Genomic DNA, 23,061 nt, shown 5'->3' on the forward strand with positions numbered 1-23,061 from the left:
CTGATCCGACCTCACTCGAACTCCGCCTCCTCTGTCCAATTGAGCAGCCATACGCGATCCTCCCAAACGATTAATCAGATGGGACAGTAGTTTCCCAGACTTATTTCCATGTAGGTACAATTGATATTTGAAATAGTTCACTGATTTCTTTGCCCTATCATGGAGAAGTTCTGTAAGAGCTGTTTGAATCACCAGAAGAGAACTTCTCATTTGTGCCGTCGGACACTCCCCATATAGTTTCCAAGCTCTAACCACCAGTTTTTCTAATCGCAAGATTTCCCTATCTCTAGATTTTTTCGTAAAGGGAGAGTAAGCTATTATTTCCCCTCTTAGCACAGCCTTGGCTGCCTCCCAAAAAAGCACTGGCTGCTGTATGTGATCTGTATTATGCATTTGATACTCCTCCCATTTATGAAGTAAATTTTCTTGGAAAGCCTGATCCCAATATAATTGCGTAGGAAACCTCCATTGGCCCAATTTATTCTCCAATCCTCCAAAATCCAAAGTGCACCACACCGAAGCGTGATCCGACACACTTAACAGTCCTATACCTGCATCTTTCATGGACGAAAAGAGTATTTCTGATAAAAGCCAATAATCAATTCTAGATTGAGTTCTGAATGCCCCAGACAAATGCGTATAGTTTTGGTCCATGGGATGTAATGTTCTCCAAACATCCAAAAGATCTAGACTCGAGCAAAGGAGCGGAATGCCTTTGTAAGAGTTCCCCTTGTTCCGTATGAGTCCTCGATTTATCAAAAGGTGGTTTATGAACCATATTGAAGTCACCCCCTATTAAAATGGGCATATCTTCCAACCCTACTACCCTCTGAATAATAGCTCTTATCCATCCGTGTTCATAGCCGTTAGGCCCGTACACATTACATAACAGCATTGGTTTTTTGTTAAGAAGGGACCTCCCCTTGGGATCCCGCCAGGATTTCTGAATCACTACACCTTTTCCCCTCCGTACAAGAACTAGGAGACCGCCTTTACGGTGAGCTGCTGGAGTGTCAATTACTTGTCCCACCCACCAACGCCTAAACTTCAAATGTTCCACCGTGGGTCTCTTGTAAAAAGGCAAGGTCTACCTTTTGATGGTTCAAGGCTTTTAAGATTTTTTGGCGTTTAATAGGTGACGTTACTCCAGTTACATTCCATGAAACCAATTTAATCCTCAGGTCTTCTTACATAAGGTCTGACCATGTCTCAGATGTATAGCATGGCACCCGGTCAAAAGAAACCAGACAAAAAAGCTCCAAACAAAAAAAGTTCCTGACATAAAAGTCCATGATAAAATAGATTCCTGACAAAAGGGCCTGATGAAATAGATTTATTTTTGAATGGTATGAATTTGAAGGGTACAAAGAAGTGGAGGAGCCATAAATTACTGAGAAAGTCCACGGCTTGTCACTTGAAAATCCTGGCACCTGCCTATGGCTTGACTTCACTATCCACACTAGTGAGAACCATAAATCTGCTTGAAAACATAATGCAGCTTGATTAAGGAGGTTTCCCTTCCCCTGAATTTGGACGTTTTGCAAGGATGTCTAAATCGAAACTTGGACGTTCCTTTCGAAAATGCCCCTCCACATCAGTGAAGATTTCAGTTGTAGTTTATTATATTTTTTTGTGATGTTATTTTTTTCTTAGGGGGTTGTTTTGTTAAGGGGTCTGTTTGGTGTAGAATCTGTTTTCTCTTGGGTTGTTTTGTTGTGGGTTTTTTTGTTTAAGTTTTTTTTGGGAGGGTTTTTTTGTCATGGTCTGTTTTGGTTTTAGTCTGTTTTGTTGTTTTTTTTTTTGTATGGTCTATTATGTCGGGGTGCCATATAGCATTATCCGACCAGAGGGCTGTCCCAGCCATCATCCCCCCCCCCCCCCCCCCGATCCCCAACTCTCCAAATTTTTGGCACCGTGTGCACCTCGCCCCAAGCATCAAAGACCTCCCCAAAAGTAAAATCCCAACAGAAAACCTCCCATACTGAAACCTCTGAAATAACAAAACTAACCCCAAACCCATCCCCCCTCTCCCCCGGTATAGTCCTCCATCCCTAATAACCAATTTCTGTTAAACCCCCGTCCTCACTCCGTCCAACAACAACTGGACTGAGGTCAGTGTGGAAATCCTCCCAACCTCCCAACTCCTCCATGATCAACTACAATGAATTCAACCTTCACTTTAGCTGTTTTTATTGCTATAGACATAGTAGTTAAAAAAAACAAACAAAAAAAAAAAACAACAACCAACTTTTAAACCCCACATATATATACAATAATGAGTCAATATTGTCAAAACTCCATATGTATCCTTCCCATCCTCCCAACCCTCTCATAAAACTCCCACCATCTCATACATCCAAGCATCAGTCATCTTCTAACAAATTCACCCTAATAGCTAACAATCCTCAGAAGATAATAAAATAATAAAAAAAAGGAATCCTCCCCTTTCTCTCATACCAGATGTGTCCATATCACCATTCTTAATTTCTCTCCCCCCACCCCATGTCCCCCACATCTCTCCACCTCACACATCAATACTTATTAAATAGAGCAACCGTGGCCATATGACCACGCCACTCTTATACTAGCCATAGTCCATTGGTACCATTGCCGTCTCGGATCAGCTGAATGGCTTCCGCAACAGCGGTAAGCACTCGTGGTAAGCACCAGAAGAAAGAAAATAAAATACTACTATTGTCATGCTGTCTTTCATATCTTATGACAATCAAGCATCCTTATGAGAAACCAGTAGTCATTCGAGAGCTAATGCTGTCAGCAAACCACTATGTGTGGTATGTTCAGTAAGAGGCCTTCTCCTCATCGCCTTAGTGTCCGTTCTCACGAACCGGCCTCAACTGTTCGCGCCATCGTAATTCCCTCTGAGCCATTTCTAGCCAGCAGTTTTTTCGCATCCTCTGGTGAGTCAAAAAATTGAGCTTTACCATCCATAAAAATCTTTAGCCTCGCCGGATACAACAGAGCAAATTGAACATGCCGCTTATGTAGTTCTGAACAAACAGGAGCAAATGCACGTCTCATAGTCGATACCCTAGCAGAGAAATCGTGGAAACACAAGACCGACTTATTTTCATACGTTAGAGTACCTTTAGCTCTGATGGCCCTCAGAATTTCTGGTTTGTGGGCATAGTTCAGAATTTTGAAGATTACCACACGAGGCCTGAGCTGTGCTGATCTCTTAGGCCCCAGCCTGTGAGCACGCTCCACACGCAGAGGCCCTGCTGCTGATTGTAGGTGTAGCTCTGATAACAACCAAGATTCCAAAAAGTTTCTCAAATCCGATTCAGGGACAGACTCTGGTAAGCCCACCAACCTTAGATTCCCTCTCCTTGATCGATTTTCAATATCATCGAGCTTATCCTCTTGTACTTTGAGCTTGGATTGGAAACTTGAATTAGATGCAGTAAGCTGCTGAACTTGATCTTCCAAATCAGACACTGATTGGCAGTATGCTGAAAACTCTCCGTTCATCGCCTCCAGTTTTCCATCCACACTATCTAATTTATCTGTGATCGCTTGTAAATTTTTATCCAGTGATGCATCAATGGCTTGCTTGATCTCTGCCACCCATGCGGAGCTGACGCTGGAAGCTCCAGAATCTCCTCCGGCCGCAGTCTTAGCTTAATATTGTTGTATCCTATCATTCTCTCGGCGTTGCGCTTTTGAAGCCAATCTCTTCTCTTTCAAGAGAGAGGCACCAAACCCCAGATCTTAACTCCTGGTTCCTTTACCTGCACTGTCATGATCCAGTTTTAGCAATAACGTCTTTTGGAGGCCAGTTTTAGGAGGCGAGCCTCGGGAGCTCTTTACACCGACACCCTGTACTGCTATGGATTTACAGCCTGTCTCACTGACACAGACTACTCAATAATTACCGTGGATTGTTTTGGATTCGTATTAGGTAAATGAGATCTTTATTAGAGATGCTAAAATCTACAATGATTAAGGATATATACAATGATTAGCTATATAAACAATTATTACATCACTGGTTTCTACATCTAAGCAATGCTAAGAGTTCTTAGATCAGGAAAAGAAGCAATAATACACTATACATACAATCATCACTGGTCCTTACATCATCCAGGCTCTTATCAGCTGGGGGTGGGGGCCGTTGCAGCGACAGCCAGGAGCTTCTTTGACCAGCAACAAGTCCTCTGCGCGGTACGTCTACCCACAGATGAGCCCCCAATTTCACTGAAAAGAAGTCCCCTTTTTATTAGGCTCAGAACTCATGTTCAGAGCTAGGGAAAATTACAGAATGCTTCTCTGTTTAGGTACTGTGGGAACGTGGTCACATGTTTTCCAAGTCCAGGTGGCCAGGCTGAACTCCAAAAACAAGCACCATCCCTCTCTTCACATACCAAATTAATTAGAGCTGTGTCTTATCTTCTGCATTCCAACTTGTTCTCACACAATCAAACTTAAGCAATCATTTTTAAACAGAATTACTTTTAATCAACAATACAGACCCCGAGTGCACTGGTCGGTCAAGACAGGGTTGAAAAACAATCTTTAAAATTCACTTTTATTACACACCCGCTCTCTCAGCAAGGCATCACATGACCCCCTGTTCCACAGGAATTAAAGAATCTTACTGGAAGGACTTGCTTGTGTTGCTGTTTCCATAGTTATGGAATTTCAGGAGACTGGGGACCCTAATGATGGCCAACAAACATCTTGAGTGACTTAAAAAGGCTGTAGATCATAGGTTCACAATCTGGGTCTGTGGATTGTGGGAGGAGGGGGGCCCTCCAAAAGGAAGCCCACTAAAATGCAGCTGCTGAAAAAAAAAAACCAGTCTTGACTTTACCTCTTAGGAGCTCTACTCTAAGACTGTTGCTGCTTTATGCCATTCTGCCCATGCCAAAAGAGGTTCAGGAAGGGGCTATGGAGCTACAACAGTACAGAGAAATGACTGCCAGGAATCTTTGGGTGGGAGGGAGAGAGGGAGGACAGACAATCTGATTATTTTAATATTCTCATATGCAAAATCTAGAGGTATAAAGTACCTTTACTGCCAGTAACCTAAGAATTTTGAAAGGAGACCTCTGTAGGGAGCTTTCCTTTGAAATTCCAATTGCAGTACATAGTTCATTGTTTGTGGGGGGGGGGGGGTGCTGAAAGGGAATAAAACTGGAGGAGAGGGGTGGGGCTGGAGAGAAAAATTGCTAGTTGGAAGCTGAAGAGAGAAGAAAAGATCGGTGGATTGACAACTTAGAGGAAGAAAGTACTGCGGAGAGGCTTGTGAGGGAAACTAGTAAGAAGGGCTTGAGGTGAGAGATGGAGAGGGGTTGAAGAGAGAGATTTTGGTAGAGAGAGAAAGGAAGAGAGGACTGGTAGAGTCAGAAAATTGAAATAGAGACTTGTGGGAATAGGCTAATGGGGAAGGCTTGGGTGAGAGGAACTGATGGGACAGAGGCTTGGGGAATGGTTTGAGTGGGGAAGAAATAGATGTTGGTGAGGAAAAGGTAGAGTGGGGAATGAGACTAGAGAGGGAATACTGTACTTGGAAAGTAAACTCAGGTGAAGAATAGGAACTTTTGCAGGTCATAGTAAAAAGTAAAATTTGTGTTAGGCTCCCTCATCTTGTGGTTCTTCCTTTTTGACTTTGGGTTTGAATAATTGTAATAATGCAGAGGCTGGAGAAGGAGAGTGAGATTGGTGTGGACAGCTTTCAGACCCCCAAACCTTTTGGATGCTGAAAAGGGGTTCCCATATCCAAATGTTTGGGAATCTCTGTCTTAAAGAGTTTGTGCAGAATTGGGGTAATTTTATAAAACTTTTCCATACGTAAAGCAATGGAAAATAGCTCTTTTTGTGCACCTGAATGCATGCCTATAAGTGCACAGGCTGACTATGGCATGAACTTAGACATCCACCTTGTCTAGGCATTTTTGGAGACATAGATTTGATGCAGCTGAGGTAGAGTTAAAGTGTGTGCATGTATTTTGTAAACTCTCCATATTCATATCTTTGAAGCAGGTGTAAATTTGCAATCAGTTGGGTTTTATTCTGAGTGCCTATTTTACAAATGCTCAAAGATGCCTATGTTGCTTTTATAAAATAAATACTTTTCCATATCATCATGCTGATCAATCCATAGACTGGTGGGTTGTGTCCATCTACCAGCAGGTGGAGATAGAGAGCAATCCTTTTGCCTCCCTATATGTGGTCATGTGCTGCCGGAAACTCCTCAGTATGTTCTCTATCCTCGTTTCTGGGCGAGTGGACCAGGGTAACTTCAGACGCTTGGGTGCTGGAAGTCATCAGAGACGGCTACAAACTAGAGTTCTGCCGACCCTTAAGAGACGGGTTTGTGCACTCTCCCTGCAAGTCTCCGGTCAAAGCTGTGGCAGTGCAGCAGACTTTGGACAATCTGATCCGCCTGGGTGCGGTCGTTCCAGTGCCAGAAGATCAGCTTGGCAAGGGACGTTACTCCATTTACTTTGTGGTACCAAAGAAAGGAGGTTCTGTGCAGCCTATCCTCGACCTCAAAGGGGTCAATCAGGCCTTGAAAGTTCGACACTTCCGAATGGAGACTCTCCGCTCTGTTATAGCGGCAGTGAAGGCAGGGGAGTTCCTGGCATCCTTGGACATCAAGGAAGCTTACTTGCATATTCCCATCTGGCCTCCTCATCAACGCTTTCTGCGTTTTGCAGTCCTGGGCCGACACTTCCCTTTCAGAGCCTCCCGTTCGGGTTGGCTACTGCTCCGCGGACCTTCTCCAAAGTAATGGTGGTCATCGCGGCCTTCCTACGAAAGGAAGGAGTACAAGTCCATCCTTATCTGGACGACTGGTTGATCCGAGCCCCCTCTTATGCAGAGTGCGGCAGAGCTTCAGACCGGGTGATTGCTCTTTTGAGCTCCCTGGGGTGGATCATCAACTGGGAGAAAAGCCAGCTGCGCCCGACTCAGTCCCTGGAGTATCTGGGAGTTCGTTTCGACACCCAAGTGGGCAGAGTGTTCCTGCCAGACAATCGGATTGTCAAGCTTCAGGCTCAGGTGGACCAGTTCCTAGTAGCCTCTCCTCTTCGGGCTTGGGATTATGTGCAGCTGTTGGGTTCTATGAAGGCCACGATGGAAGTAGTGCCCTGGGCCAGGGCCCATATGAGACCTCTACAGCACTCTCTGCTGCAGCGATGGACTCCAGTGTCGGAGGATTACGCTGTGCGCCTTTCCTTGGATCCAGCGGTGCGCAAGGCGCTGAGCTGGTGGCTGAGGACGGACAAGCTGTCCGCAGGAATGCCTCTTTTGACCCCGGAGTGGGTTGTCGTCACGACGGACGCCTCTTTGACGGGCTGGGGAGCCCACTGCTTGGGAAGGACAGCGCAGGGGCTCTGGTCTCCTGCAGAGGCAAAGTGGTCTATCAACCTCCTGGAACTCAGAGCCATTCGGTTGGCGCTTTTAGAGTTTCTCCCGGTACTGGCGTTGAAGCCAGTACGGGTCCTGTCGGACAATGCCACGGCTGTGGCCTATGTCAATCACCAGGGAGGTACCAAGAGCGCCCCTCTAGCCAAGGAGGCCATGAATCTATGCCAGTGGGCGGAAGCGAACCTGGAACAGCTGTCGGCGGCCCACATTGCAGGAGTCATGAATGTCAAGGCGGACTTTCTCAGTCGCCATACCTTTGATCCCGGAGAGTGGCAGCTATCGGCTCAGGTGTTCTTGGACATCACGAAGCGCTGGGGCCAGCCAAGCATAGATCTGATGGCGTCATCGGCCAATTGCCAAGTGCCACGCTTTTTCAGCAGAGGACGGGACCCTCGGTCTCTGGGAGTAGATGCTCTTCTCCAACGGTGGCCGACACAGGAGCTTCTCTATGTGTTCCCGCCCTGGCTCATGTTGGGCAGGGTGCTAGACCGGGTGGCAAAGCATCCGGGTCGGATAATCCTGGTGGGTCCGGACTGGCCCAGACGTCCCTGGTATGCGGACTTGATCAGGCTCTTGGTGGACGGCCCTCGGCGGCTGCCAGCGGTGCGGGGCCTGTTGCATCAGGGTCCCGTGGTGATGGAGGATCCCTCCCCCTTTAGTCTTACGGCCTGGCTATTGAGCGGCAGCATCTGAGGAAGAAGGGCTTCTCAGACAAGGTCATCGCCACTATGCTGAGAGCGAGGAAGCGCTCTACTTCTACTGCTTACGCCAGGGTTTGGCGTACCTTTTGCATTGTGGTGTGAGGCAGGCTCTCTTTCTCCCTTCTCTGCTCCAATTTCTTCAGTGTTGGCGTTCCTGCAAGAAGGTCTGGAGAAAGGCCTGTCGCTCAGTTCCCTTAAAGTCCAGGTAGCGGCTCTGGCTTGCTTCAGGGGTCGCCTGAAGGGTGCTTCCATGGCCTCGCAGCCAGATGTGGTGCGCTTTCTCAAGGGAGTTAATTACCTACGCCCTCCTCTGCGCTCGGTGGTGCCTGCGTGGAATCTCAATTTGGTGCTAAGAGCCTTGCAGAAGCCACCTTTTGAACCCTTGTCGAGGGCATCTCTGAAAGACCTGACGTTGAAAGCAGTCTTTTTGGTGGCTATCACTTCAGCCAGACGAGTTTCCGAGCTCCAGGCGCTATCATGTCGGGAGCCCTTCCTGCAGTTCACTGAGGCAGGAGTGTCTATTCGCACGGTGCCTTCCTTCGTGCCCAAGATTGTTTCTCGTTTCCATGTGAATCAGCAGCTCTGCCTACCCTCCTTTCGTAGGGAGGACTACCCAGAGGAGTACTCTGCTCTCAAATATCTAGATGTGAGACGAGTCATCATCAGATACTTGGAAGTGACCAATGATTTCCGGAAGTCGGATCATCTGTTTGTGCTGTTCGCAGGTCCTCGTAAGGGTCTGCAGGCATCCAAGCCTACAGTGGCACGATGGGTCAAGGAAACCATTGCAGCGGCTTATGTGGCCGCGGGGAAGATGCCGCCTATCTAGCTGAAGGCTCACTCCACTAGAGCTCAGGCGGCCTCGATGGCAGAGGATGGGTCCGTCTCCTTGGAAGAGATTTGTAAGGCGGCAACTTGGGCATCGGCTCATACCTTCTCCAGGCATTACCGCTTGACTGTGGCTGCTCGGGCGGAGGCCCGGTTTGGAGCTTCAGTGTTGCGGTCAGGGATTTCTATGTCCCACCCTGGGTGAGTACTGCTTCGGTACATCCCACCAGTCTATGGATTGATCAGCGTGATGATATGGAAGGTAAAATTATGTATCATACCTGATAATTTTCTTTCCATTAATCATAGCTGATCAATCCATAGCCCCTCCCAGATATCTGTACTGTTTATATTCTGGTTGTATTTCATGTTCAAGTTTAGTCTTCTGTTCCTGTTCAGGAGGATCTTCGTGTTCCAAGTTTTTTCGATTGAATTCTTCTGGAGATGAGACGATTTTGTGTTCCAGTGAGCTGCTGCATTCCTCTCCCCTCCGTTTTACGGGGCTGGATTGAGATCTAAATTCTGCCGGCGCTCCCTCCCGCTTCGTGTGGCAGTAGGGCAGCCTTATATCCCTCCCGCTTCGGCGGTGTTAGGGTCAGCCAGCTCCTCCCGCGGTTGCGGTTGCAGGATAAGCCAGATCCCCCCGCATCGGCGGGTGTGGTGTCCCTCCCCCGCTCCGCGGGGATGAGCTGGACGGATTCCCCTCCTCCACTTGTGTGGGGATGAGCTGGGTTGATTCCCCTCCCCCGTGTCGGCGGTGGTGAGCTGGGCAGAGTGTCCCTTTGTGGGTGTAATTCTCTAAGTGCTGAGTCCTGCGGATGGAGCTTTGATATCGACATACTGAGGAGTTTCCGGCAGCACATGACCACATATAGGGAGGCAAAAGGATTGCTCTCTATCTCCACCTGCTGGTAGATGGACACAACCCACCAGTCTATGGATTGATCAGCTATGATTAATGGAAAGAAAATTATCAGGTATGATACATAATTTTACCTTTTGAACTTTGAATTGGGTATCTTGTTTAGATGAACTTGTGCCTTTTCAGTAGTAGCACCAAGTGAGTTACATTTAGGTTCACTAGATATTTCCCTCTCCTCAAGAGCTCACAACCTGTTTGTACCTGTGGCAGTGGAGGGTTAAGGGGCCCTTATACTGAAGCCTAGCGTGTGCTAACAGACGTTAGCATGCGCTAAGTGAAGTGGCCCCTAGGTGTAAAGTAGGACGTGCAGCATTTGGTAATCGTGATACTAAGCTTTAGTGAAAAGGCCTTTAAGTGCAGTGTTGAAGTTTTTAACTGGGCACCAGTTTTCAGCCCATTACTCTAACTCAGGGGTTCTCAAACCCAGTTTTCGGGGCATACCTAGCCAGTCAGGTTTTCAGGATATAATGAATATGCATGAGGTAAAGTTGCATACAGTGGAAGTATTGCATGCTGGTTTATCTCATGCATGTTCGTGGATATCCCAAAAACCTGGCTGGTTAGGTGTGTCCCCAGGACTGGGTCGAGAGCCCCTGCTCTAACCAATAGGTAGCTCCTCCACTCCATTAGATGGTTAAGAAATTGCCCTCAAAGTGGCTAAAATGAGCTCTTAATATGGTATGTGAGAATGTAGTCAGCAAAGCCAGAATATCACAGTGATCCTTTTTTTTTTTTTTAATTCCCTCTTCACTGATGTATTTTTCTGTCCAAATAATTTGCTTTACTATGGCCTTCTGTTCTTTTGAAAACGAAAGCATACTGAGAGACAAGGCTAGAGGAATCTACCAGTGGAAGATTGATTGACTGACTCCCCCCCCCCCCCTCCCATTCTGGAAATAGGGTATCAATATAACCAAAACATGTGTCAGATTAGATAAATTGTTTTGTTCGCCATTACCTGCTGTTATGCATTATGATTAATTTACCATGCCAGATTGGTTTGTCAGTGAAGTGTGTATTCTGAGCACCTGTTTTAATATTACTGTGCTATTTCTGAGTGAGCTTTTTTTTATTTTAAATACTCTTTCAGTAGTCACTGAATAATAGTCGCTGAACAAGCTTTGTTTTTTACTACCTTTATTTTAGATTCATTCATTCCGAGGGTACTTTACTTTGAGGGAGTAGCTGATTTGTTAGAGAGGTAGTTTGCAGCTTAAATAAAACCAGGAATTATAAGATTGCCAGTAATTTGAAACTATTAATAACTTTTTCATAGAGAACAGAGAAATGAGCAAGACGAGTGGGCGACTTAATAATGGCATCCCTCAGGTTCCTGTGAAAAGGGGAGGCTCAGAGTTTGACTGCTTTCGACAGTCTTTGCCTGTGTTTGAAAAGCAAGAAGACATTGTAAAGATTATTAAGGACAATAAGGTGGTTTTGATCGTGGGAGAAACTGGATCAGGAAAGACCACTCAGGTGGGTTACTGTCATTTTTTCTTGGGTGGGGAGGTCTATGGGAGCAATTGGTTATGGCCTTATTTAGCTTAGATTGTGAAGCCCTGGAGGCACCCCAGCCAGTTAGGTTTTCAGGATACCCACATTGAATATTCATGAGAGAGTTTTGCTTGCACTGACTCCACTGCATGCAAATCTTGAATATTCACTGTAGATACACTGAAAACCTGACTGGCTGGTGTTCCTCCAGGACCAGGTTTAGGAACCACTGCTGTAAATGGTTGTTGTATCTCTCCACCAAAGACAGTGGAGAAATCTTTTTTTTTTTTCCTTCAAATTAACCCAAACCGGATAAGAAAAATGACACATGCTTTGTGTTCAGAATCGATAAATACTGACAGACAACAACAAAGTAAGTAGTAAGGCAAATACAGCAAGTATTTCCAACATTTAAGAACCTTTAATATAGTCACAAATTCATGTGCTCACAAATCCAGCATATTTGGGACTCGACACGGCCGTGTTTTGGATTGTGCGCCTACCTCGGGGGTCAGCCAACCTTATAAAAACACAATAAAGTCTGTGAGTAAAATTATCTATATAAATAATTCTCACCTTCTCTCTCACCTGCTGAAGCTCAATCTGTGCTGAAGCTCACTCTGTGGGAGGCAAACACAACACTCACTCTCACACTCATGCACCACTGTCACTCATAGACCCGCCCCCCAGCCACACCCCTTCCGGACATAATTCGCAACCCCAACGTTCTAAATGAAGCCTCCAAATTGCTCCAAACCGGAAGTGTGAGGCGTCAGAGATATCCTGTTTGCCCAGGCCTCCAAACCGGAACTCAGAACTCTGAAGCGCCGTATGCCCCGCCATCGCATCAGAACGTCATGACGAGGGCGGAGCACACTGCAGGAGCAGGACACAAACTCAATCTCCCGGCTGGGACAGCGACGCTGCAAATGCTATCTCCCTGTGCCCGGCCCTCAGCGACTCGGCGGCCATGCCTCACACCGAACCTGCATCACAGAGGGGTTGCGGGACAGCTGCCTCGCTGACGGTACGTCGATGCTGAAAACCCGATCTCCCAGTGCCCCAAAACCTTGCTAGCGCCCGTTTCATCTCTCCAAGAAACGGGCGTTTTTTACTAGTACACAAATAAATGCTAAAACCTCAGTAAAAATATGAAAGAATGTAATGGTACATTAATACTGTAGGTATTATGAATAAAAGTTTAAAAACTAGAAATTTAAAATGTGTCAAAATAGAAATTAAATTTAGGTGAAATCTTTTTTATTGAAATAGAGTAACAAAAACATCTGTAGTCTAACAACCAAGTGGTAAGATACACGAAATATACCAAGTAGAAAACCTTGTTTCTTTTGGTCCTCTAAACCAAAAACTGACTATTCACCCAAATCTCATCCTGCTCTCCCACCCTGAGCAAATACAACTTCCAACCTCTTATCCTTTAAACCAAAAACTGACTACTCACCCAAATCTCATCCTGCTCTCCCACCCCTGAACAAATACAACTTCCAACCTGTTGTCTGCAAGCCTCAATTCCGCACAAAGGAAGAGAGAGAAGGGGGAAAAAAATGTATACACAGTCATCCCATACTTTAAGGTCTTCAAACCTGGCGATCCAACACATTCCATGAAGTTTAAAGAGAATTTAGAATAAAACTTTGAGCTTTGGGAGATAAAGATAAGAGATAAGAATCACAGACAGACAAAAATGTTTTCTTCCGTTTGAGAGAGTGGCCCATGTGCATTTGTTCCATGAGCATGTGATTATGGAGTATGCTTCACCAACCCCAGTAACAGGGATTTTCAGAAACTGTCCACACCTTCAAAATTGTTTTTTTTCCCCAGCAAAGCTGCCTTACGAATAAAAGGAGGTGACCTCCCACCACCCGCAATAAAAATTCCCCATAATGGTCTAATAGCCCTATTGCTGACAGCGGAATGGTGGAATCCAGGAGACTGCTTAGAAAGTGAATCATCCATTTCCAGAATCTTTGTATAACAGGACACTCCCAAAAAGCATGAATAAAAGAATTGGATGAAGTCTGGCGTTTAGCGCATAAGGGAGTATCGATTTCAGAGTTTGTGAGAAGTATGCCCAATGTAGTATTTGGAATTGACATTCGCAAGTCAGCATCCATAGTCAGTTGCGAAATACGAGATGTCCAAAGAAGTAAAGATAGAGAATCAGGAGCTTTATGTAGATCAGTCGCCCATTTGGCCTGAAGGTGACCTAAAGTTTTCTGTGGCTAGAGCTGTACGAGGACCTTATGGAAAAGAGAAACCAATAATTTATTTATTTATTTTATTTATTTATTGCATTTGTATCCCACATTATCCCACCTATTTGCAGGCTCAATGTGGCTTACATAGTTTTGTTAACATAGTCATTGTGGGTTCAATGTGGCTTACATATTTTGTTAGCAAAGTCATTGCAGGGTGACAGATACATTTAATATTGTGTCGAGGTTAGGTAAGGGTAGGAGGAAGAAGAAAGGGGTGATTAGGTAGTTATAGTGATTAGGTAGTTATAGTAGGCGAGTTATCTTGGCTGAGTGGTAATTATAGTAGGTGAGTTATCTTAGCTGAGTGGGTTGTCAGGCGGATTTGTGTGGCCGTTAGTTCTCATTGTATGCTTTGTTGAAGAGATATGTCTTTAGAGATCTGCGAAAAATAGTTGTTTCGTTGATTGTTCTCAGGTCTGTAGGCAGTGCATTCCACAATTTCGTGCCCAAGTACGAGAATGTAGTATCGTGCATCTGCTTGTACTTTAGTCCTTTACAGCTGGGGAAGTGCAGGTCGAGGAACCGTTCCCAGTGGTTAGCTGTTTGCCAATGTTCAGTAAGCGGTGCGGATTGGATGTGATGTTTGATACAACTTCTATGCTCTATGATTCGTGTTTTGACCATCCTCTTTGTTTTTCCAGTATATATTTTATTACATGGACAGATTATTGTGTAGATAATGAGAGTAGAATTATAATCTGAATGGTGTTTTAAAGTAAACTTCTTCCTGGTCTGTGGATCTGTAAACTGTGTGATCTGCATTGAATGCTTGCAGACAGAGCAGCGTCCACGTGGGTAATGGTTTGATGGAAGGTAGTATCTTTTCTGGTAATGTAGATAGAATCTTGCAGAATTTCTTGTTCTTAGTCTGCAAAAATAAACTTTTTGTCTTTAAAGCATGAATGGCTTTTTTTAAATGGGCCCAAACTTCTTGATGCCTGCCTTAATGTGATTTGATAAATAAGAAAATCTCAATGTGCACACTAATTCTGATGGTGTCTGTGACAGAACAGTGTGTTTTAAGCCTGTCAAATGTATTGGATATTTCCTGAAATGTATTTCTGTACTTTGGCCAGCAGGTGGTGCATGTTTGTTTTGAAGCTGCTACAGAATCAAGGCTGTTTTCTTTGTTTAAGCCTTTTGGAAAGGCAGTCTGAAGTATACTTTCAAACTTGTTGTTTTGGGTTCTGATTGGCCCAGGAGTTCAATTTCATTTGAAGTGTACTGTCTTTTGCCCCAGTTTCAGCCAGGGGGAAGAAAGAGAAAGATTTCTTTGCTGAAGCCCTGTGATCAGTTAAATTTCTTGATCTCCCCAGGTACTTTTTAGAAACTAAACAAATGTTTAGATAGTTCTATAATTGATCCAAATTTGTTACCTGTTATTGTTTGCTGATTTCATTTTTTCTGTTCATTGTTCAATATTTTTAAGACAATAAACAATTTTCAGTTTATTGCCTTTGCCTGTCTGGACTGATAAGAATCCTGAGGGTTTGTGTGAGTTCTTTCTGGGAACTGTGGGACCACTGGGAGCGTGGCATCCAGTAACCTAGAAATCATGGGGGATAATTTGAGAATGGGAGACTAGCCCAGAGGCTGTTGAGACCCAATCGGTGGGAGGAGGGTACTGTTAAAAATAATTACATGGACAAACACATAAGGCTGTATTGTCAATGGAATATATTTTGATGAAATAATTAAGAACAAATCTATATTATCAGTTAATGTTGCTGGTTGGTTAACCAAGAGTAATGTAGCTGTTTGGCTTCTAAAATAAGAAATAAAAAATGGAAAATAAGTAAATAATGAAATTGAAATGTAAAAAATGTATTGTTTCAAGACTGAGTACACCCTTATTGGACACGCAGTGAAATCAGTAAAAATTGTGACAATAGTGTGGTGAATTCTATTTTCGGATAAATCAAAAAATAAAACAAAACTAATAACAAAAAGATATGAGTATATCGTTAAGATTTACATCAAAAACATAAACGATTTATACAAGCTTATATGAGTAGTGAGAAAAAATCAATAGTGACTGCCCGCGTTAGCTTCAGTGATGGAACGCAGGCGTCATGCAGCAGACTTAAGAAGTCAATATATATCAAGGTGTGAATACAAATTGATAGTGACTGCCCGCGTTAGATTCAGTGATAGAACGCCGGCGGCATGCAACAGACTTAAAAAATCTATATATATCAAGGTGTAAGTTCATAAGGCATTGTTTGCCATGTATATAAGAGTAGTTAGAGCCAAATGGATAGTTACTGTCGGCGTCTAAAACTTTGGCGCCAAAATATGAATACCAAAAACAACTGATAAAATAGATTTGTTCTTAATTATTTCATCAAAATATATTCCATTGACAATACAGCCAATGTGTTTGTCCATGTAATTATTTTTAACAATACCATTCATATAATGTTTATAATTATCGTTCATCCATTAATCCTTTATTCACATATTTTATATTTTCAAATTCTTTTCCCGCTATTCCAGCTTTGTGCCATATTCCCCAACTTCTTGTAGTAAACCTCTAACAACTCTTGGAGAATACAAACTCTACAGAAATAATTCCAACCTCATAAGAGGAGTTTGTAATGCATGCCAGGTTAGTTTAAGGGTGTCCCATTCCACTGAGAGGGAAAAAAACTTCCCCCTGCATATAAAAAACTTCCCCCTGCATATAATTTGGTACAGTTATTATATGCAGGGGGAAGTTTTTTTTTCCCTCTCAGTGGAATGGGACACCCTTAAACTAACCTGGCATGCATTACAAACTCCTCTTATGAGGTTGGAATTATTTCTGTAGAGTTTGTATTCTCCAAGTGTTGTTAGATATTTTCAAATTCACCATTTTGCTCATTACTTCTTTTTTACCAGTCAATGACCTTTTACATAATTCAATTTCTTTTATATAATTCAATTTGTTATATATATTTTTGTACTTATGTATGTGCTCACTGTATATATTATGCTTAATTTGTTTATTTAATTTATTTGGTCATTTATTTTGTTTTTCATGTAGATTTATTAGACCCCTGATGCAGGCCTTGGTGCCGAAACACAGCCGTGTTGGGTCATTTTTTTAGCTGTTGACATTAAAGACTTCCTGATATCCTCCTTGAGCTGTCCTCACTTTTTTTTGTCCATTGAAAAGCATAAACAAAAGGGTCCGTTGGTCCTGGTGGATTCCATTGTGATTTCTTCTTAACAACTGATGTATCTGTGTAAGAGGTGGTCTGTTCAGAAAAAGAATGTAGCTTGCAGTTTTCTTATACATTTATACATATTGTTCCTAGTTTGAAATGGATCATATAGAACAGGTGGAATAAATATGGTCCTTTTTGTGAGACTTTAATTTGTATATCAGCGAGTATGATATATGAGGGATTAAAAATCGGTATATCTGTTTCCATGAGCTCATTGTGTACCATCCTCTCCCCCTGCCCTGTATTGAGAACTGGGCCCTGACTGGATAGCAACCTTTCTTCCAATGGTATGGGATGTCCACCTTGAAATTGTCTTTCTCCTAGGTATGGTCTAAAAAATGATTCCTAGGCTCTTCAGTAGGTGTGGACTACTTGGGGGTGAAGTGAAAAGTTTGTCTGATTCTCTGCGTACTCTTTTCCTACTGCATTCTTCCATATTGGTGATTTGTTTGTTGCAGACTGGTTTCCGGATATAGAGGTGGTAGGTGATAATGTAAGGTGGTGTCTTGGACTGTGAGTGCGTGAAGTGGAAACAGTGTGTTTAGTGAATTTCTTTCGTTCTAAAGGGTAGATAGGGCCCATGTTATAGTCATTTTCATCACGTTTAAATTTATCTCTCAACTTTTTAAATATCAAATCTAAAATCATCCGTACATTTATTAAAATCTTTATATGTTTGTTCAAAATTACTATCTAAATTTCTAACAGAGTCAACTGATTCACTGAACTTAACTTTTAAAGCATCACTACGTTTCTTAGAAGTTTCAGCTAACAAAATCGTTAAGTCCAACGAACATTTATTTAAAATAGCCCACCGGTCTAAAATAGTCTGATCATCAGTAAACATGGTTGTGGGTGCTTTTAAAATCTTCAGTCCAAAGCAAGAGTAGAGGATGCCACAAATCACAACCAGTCGACGGGATGAGGTCTGAGTCCTCTATTCAAAGAACCAGTAATTGGACCTGACACGGTCCATGTTTCGACGGTAAAACTATCTTCTTCAGGGGTCATAATTCAACTATATTAATAAAACAAAAAATGTTTTGATCAGTATCAAATATCATAATGTATTTAACCTTCTCTTTGGAAATCGTCTCTTTGGAAATTCCTGGATGGTAAATGGTTTTGTTTGTGATGTGGATCTAGACTCGTTCGATCCCAAATCCTCTCTATGCAGTTTGTTTTATTAATAAACTGAGTTTTTAAATTATTTTTTAGATACTTTTCTTTGACTGTTGCTTATAGCTTTATTATTATACTGGTTTTAGTTATATGATTTTTTTTTTTCATTTTATTGTTATATCTTATGTACATACATTATTTACTTTGATATTTGATACTGATTAAAAATATTTTGTTAATATAGTTGCATTGTGACCCCTGAAGCAGGTGGTTTTACTGCCGAAACAAGGACCGTGTCTGGTCCAGTTACTGGTGCTTTGAATAAAGGACTCTTTGACTTCATCCCGTTGGCTGGTTGTGTTTTGTGGCATCCTCTACAAAATCCTCAGGTGATGTGGGATGCAGTTCACTCTACAGTAATCTATCAAAGACACGTAGTGCAGTTCATTTCTACTGATGTTTTTTTTCGTGTTGTTAAGATGAAGCCACTTATTTGCAAATGATTCTTTGATATGGTCATCATCAATGAAGGCTGATAGTTCCTGCAACAATTTCTGTAGACGTTCTTCATTAATACTCAGTATGTTATCCCATAGTTCAAATGCCACGACAAGCCTCTGATATCCAACAAAGGAAACACAAGAAGGAGGAGAAAATCCAAAAACCTCATTAATGAGTAGACAACAGCAAAGTAGTGAGGCAAATACAGTGAGGATTTCGAAAGTTTAAGGATGTTTAATGTAGTCACCAATCCATGTATTTACAAATCCGACATATTTGGGACCTGACATTTTAGTTTCATGTTTGATTTTTATCATGGATAAAAACTAGAGGTACCAGAGTATAGCTGAAAGAAATAAATCTTGGGAAGCATATATGTCTGCAGGTTAAAAACAAAACCAAAAATTAGTAAATGCTTTGTCATTTTTTTGGACATATATGGCATATTGGTCTTGTGTACAAATATCCATAGTAAAAAGCAAAGTCAATTCATGTTGTTAAAAAAAAAAAAGTAGAAGTGAAAAAGGATAAAAAAAAATTGTATAAATGCAGGAGTTTGTGAGTTGTACATGTGCTTTGATTCAGTAATATGAGTGCATGGAGTAACTTAATTGTCTCCTAGCATTAATACATAAGTATATAAGTATTGCCATACTGGGACAGACCGAACATCCATCAAGCCCAGCATCCTGTTTCCAACAGTGGCCAACCCAGGTCACAAGTACCTGGCAAGATCCCCCAAAAAGTACAATACATTTTATGCTGCTTATCCTAGAAATAAGCAGTGGATTTCCCCCAAGTCCATTTTAATAATGGTCTATGGACTTTTCATTTAGGAAGCCATCCAAACCTTTTTTTAAACTCGCTAATCTAACTGCTTTTACTACATTCTCTGGCAACGAATTCCAAAGTTTAATTACATGTTGAGTGAAGAAATATTTTCTCAGATTCATTTTAAATTTACTACTTTGTTGCATGCCCCCTATTCCTAGTATTTTTGGAAAGAGTAAACAAGCGTTTCACGTCTACGCGTTCCATTACACTCATTTTATAGACCTCTATCATATCTCCCTTCAGCCGTCTTTTCTCCAAGCTGAAGAGCCCTAGCCGCTTTAGCCTTTCCTCATAGGGAAGTCGTCCCATCCCCTTTATTGTTTTCATTGCCCTTCCCTGTACCTTTTCTAATTCCACTATGTTTTTTATGAGATGCGGTGACCAGAATTGAACACAATATTCGAGGTGCGGTCGCACCATGGACTGATACAAAGGCATTATAACATCCTCATTTTTGTTTTCCATTCCTTCCCAAATAATACCTAACATTCTATTTGCTTTCTTAGCCGCCACTGCATACTAAGCAGAGGGTTTCAATGTATCATCAACGACAACTCCTAGATCCCTTTCCTGGTCGGTGACTCCTAATCTGGAACCTTGCATTATGTAGCTATAATTCGGGTTCCTCTTTCCCGCGTGCATCACTTTGCACTTGCGCACATTAAACGTCATCTGCCATTTAGATGCCCAGTCTCCCGGTCTTGTAAGGTCCTCTTGTAATTTTTCGCAATCCTTCTTTGATTTAATAGCTGATTTTTGCTTGCTGTCTTTTGTAGTCCTCTTGCCAAACATTCATTTGGTCACAGTTCTGCAAGGTAATAGGTACTCAGCACAGCACCTTTCAATTCGCCACCTGCCACCTTTTCTGTCCTCTCCAGAGCCCCCAAGGATCCATCCTTTCTCCCTCATTATTTAGTGCTTTCCTTGTCCCCCCCCCCTACTCACAGTCATCCAAGAACAAGGCTGCACCCCTTTCTGCTATGCGGATGACATTCAGATCTTCTACCGGGTTCCTGTCAATACCACCACCACTGCCCCTCCTAATACCTTTCTCACCCTTGTCTCTCAATGGCTACAGGATCATCAGTTGTTTCTTAATTCCACTAAATGTGAAGCTATTTATTTCCCTGAATCACTGGCCCCTATTCTTCCAATCCTATTGTGGATAATCATCCCCTCCCCTTCCGTGACTCAGTTAAAATCCTTGGGGTAGTGTTCGATCCCAAGCTCTCTTTCAAGCCTCAAATTGACTCCGTCATCCGCTTGTCATTCTTCGCTATGCATTGTATCCGTTCACTTCATCCTCTGCTCTTGCCATCATTGTTATGCATCCTTCTCCTTGCTCTGATAATAGCCCACTTAGATTATTGTAATTCCCTGTATGCTGGTCTTCCAAGATCATCTCTTAAACTTCTGCAACTTATTCAGTCCACAGCTGTCAAGTTAGTTCACCGTGCTCATTGCTTTCATCATGTCACTCCTCTTCTTTGCATTGGCTCCCCATCTCCACTTCTATTCAATTCAGATTTATTCTTTTTGCTTTGAACAGATGCTCTCCTGCAGTCCTTGCCTACCTGAATAATCTTTTGATTCCTTTCATCCCAGCTCGTGTGCTCCACTCTTCATCTTCGAATCTACTTGTGCTCCCATCACTGCAAGCTGTTCGTTTGGATGTTTCTTTCAAAACTACCTTCTACTACCTTGGACTCTTTCTTTGAAATTCCTTCCCTGCACAGCTCTGCTCTGAGTTCTCTCTTCTCAGATTTAAATCTCTCCTCAACTCACCTCTTCACCAATGCCTTTGGTGTGTCCTCCTCTTAACCCATCTACCTCTGTCTCTTTTTCTCTTGTTTTTTTCCCCGAGGTTTTTAGCTATTGTAAACCGCATAGCAGCCCTCACTGACCCCCTTGCGGTGTATTAAGAAAGGTGAAATAAATTAATAAAAATAAATGTACACTCTGGCTTCTCTGCTGCCTGGACCAACACTATTTATCAGAGCCTCTGCACTGTTGCCACATAGTCTATGTATGCCTCCGTTTCAGGCACTCTTTGAAAGAGCATTTTAAGAATGCCTCAATCTGTTCACTAGATCCTCAGCTTTATCACTGAGGATCAATTTATTTCACATTTTGGTCTGCCTCTGAAGTCGCAATGCTGATTTCCTCTTGATGATCCATTCTGCCTTTTATCTCCTCTAGCAGCGAACCAAATTCAACCACCTCCTTTCTATTGTCAGCAATTGCCTCTATGATATCCATGTACATTGTTGTGATATCCTTCCGAACCTTGGTCACCCACCTTTCCAGTTCCTCCTTTGTTGTTGTGATTGAATCAGTATGTTGAATGCCCACTGCTCCTCTGTCCAGTGCCAACTTGGAGGCCAAAATTTCGGACGCATGTGGTGCTGCCATCTCTCATGTTCTCTTATTGCATGGCTTGCTCTTGGGATAGCTTGAAAAATGTTTTTTTGTTTGTTTCTTGTGCATTAATGTTGGTATTCCTGGCTGTCAGATTGCTCTATTAGTCTTGCACCTTTTTTTTTTTTTAAAAAACTCTTAAGGGGCATTATCTGGGCCGCCATCTACGAGTTCTAAAAAGTGGCCATGCTATCAGGCTGTTACCACTTCCTCCAAAAATGAATACTTTTATTTTGCTAATTTGTATATTTCCTCTCTAGGAGGAGCGGTTTAACTTTTCCTACATGTACTCTCTCTTTTAGATTCCTCAGTTCCTTCTGGATGATTGTTACAAAAATGGCATCCCCTGTCGTATATTCTGCACCCAGCCAAGGCGTTTGGCAGCTATTTCTGTGGCTGAAAGGGTCGCTGCAGAGAGAGGTGAAAAGATTGGACAGACAATAGGCTATCAGATCCGACTGGAGAGCAGGTAGAGTCAATTTTTTGTTAAAACCAAACCAGTTATTGTAGTCCTTTCTCTGTAAGGTATTACAGGACTGGAGTGGAGAAGTAGTCTAATGATTAGAGCAGTGAGGTGAAAATCAGGGAAGCCAGGATTCAAATCCCATTTTATGTCGTCCCACAGGTCAATCCAGAGACTTGTGAGTTATGTTTATCTACCTATATGTGGAGATAGAGAGAATGCTCAAGCTCTGCCATATAATCTGTGCAATAGCCTCACTTCCAGTACTTCTCTTTATCTCAGCAGGTGGATAGACATACCCTGTGCTAGCTTCTGGCCTGTTATCTCAGGTGCAGTTGAGCCTGGGGTCTTGGAGGCTGTCACTGTTGGTCTCCTGGGTACACCTGGTGGCACCAGGCTCCTCCACACCCCACCACCCTTCTCCTTGCTCGCCTGTGTCTTCCTCTGATGGGAGTATATCGTGCTCTGTTTATAGAAAAACAAAAACCAAAAACATTTGTTGTGTAAAAGAAGCAACTAAAATTAGCGGATCCATCGGGGAACGAGTTGAGCTCTCTGCCTGGGGTGAGCTGGAGCACCGTTGTGCCTGAGTGGAGTCTGCCAGCAACTTGGGGTTCTGTGAGTACCTTCGGGTTTGTTTGTTTTTTGGGGGCCCAGTTCAGTTATGGGTGCTCCCGTTGAAACTGCAAAGCGCTGCTCCCACTTTGGGAGTAGGCGTGTGACTTCGGGAGTGTGTGCCACTTGTTCTGGGACCTTTTCTTCTGGCCCTTCTTGGGCCAGGATCAAGTTTGCAGGCCTCTCCTACCTCTTTGGCAAGAACTTCAGTGGCAATTTCGGTAGGCTCAGATTTTCCTCACTTGCGTCCGTGGCTTTCATCTTTGGTGCGTCAGTGCGATCC

At 43.1% G+C, this 23,061-nt stretch overlaps 1 protein-coding gene across 1 annotated transcript in view; it reads left to right on the forward strand.

Moving 5' to 3' along the window:
• Nucleotides 1-23,061, forward strand: part of YTHDC2 (YTH domain containing 2) — a 229,445-nt gene that overhangs the window by 29,869 nt on the left and 176,515 nt on the right. Inside the window, 2 exon segments of the mRNA XM_030193495.1 lie at nucleotides 11,120-11,319; nucleotides 22,003-22,169. Of these exon segments, the coding sequence (XP_030049355.1) occupies nucleotides 11,120-11,319; nucleotides 22,003-22,169 (367 nt within the window).

Source organism: Microcaecilia unicolor, chromosome 2 (genome assembly GCF_901765095.1).
Source record: "Microcaecilia unicolor chromosome 2, aMicUni1.1, whole genome shotgun sequence".
In the NCBI taxonomy this organism is placed as follows: Eukaryota; Metazoa; Chordata; class Amphibia; order Gymnophiona; family Siphonopidae; genus Microcaecilia; species Microcaecilia unicolor.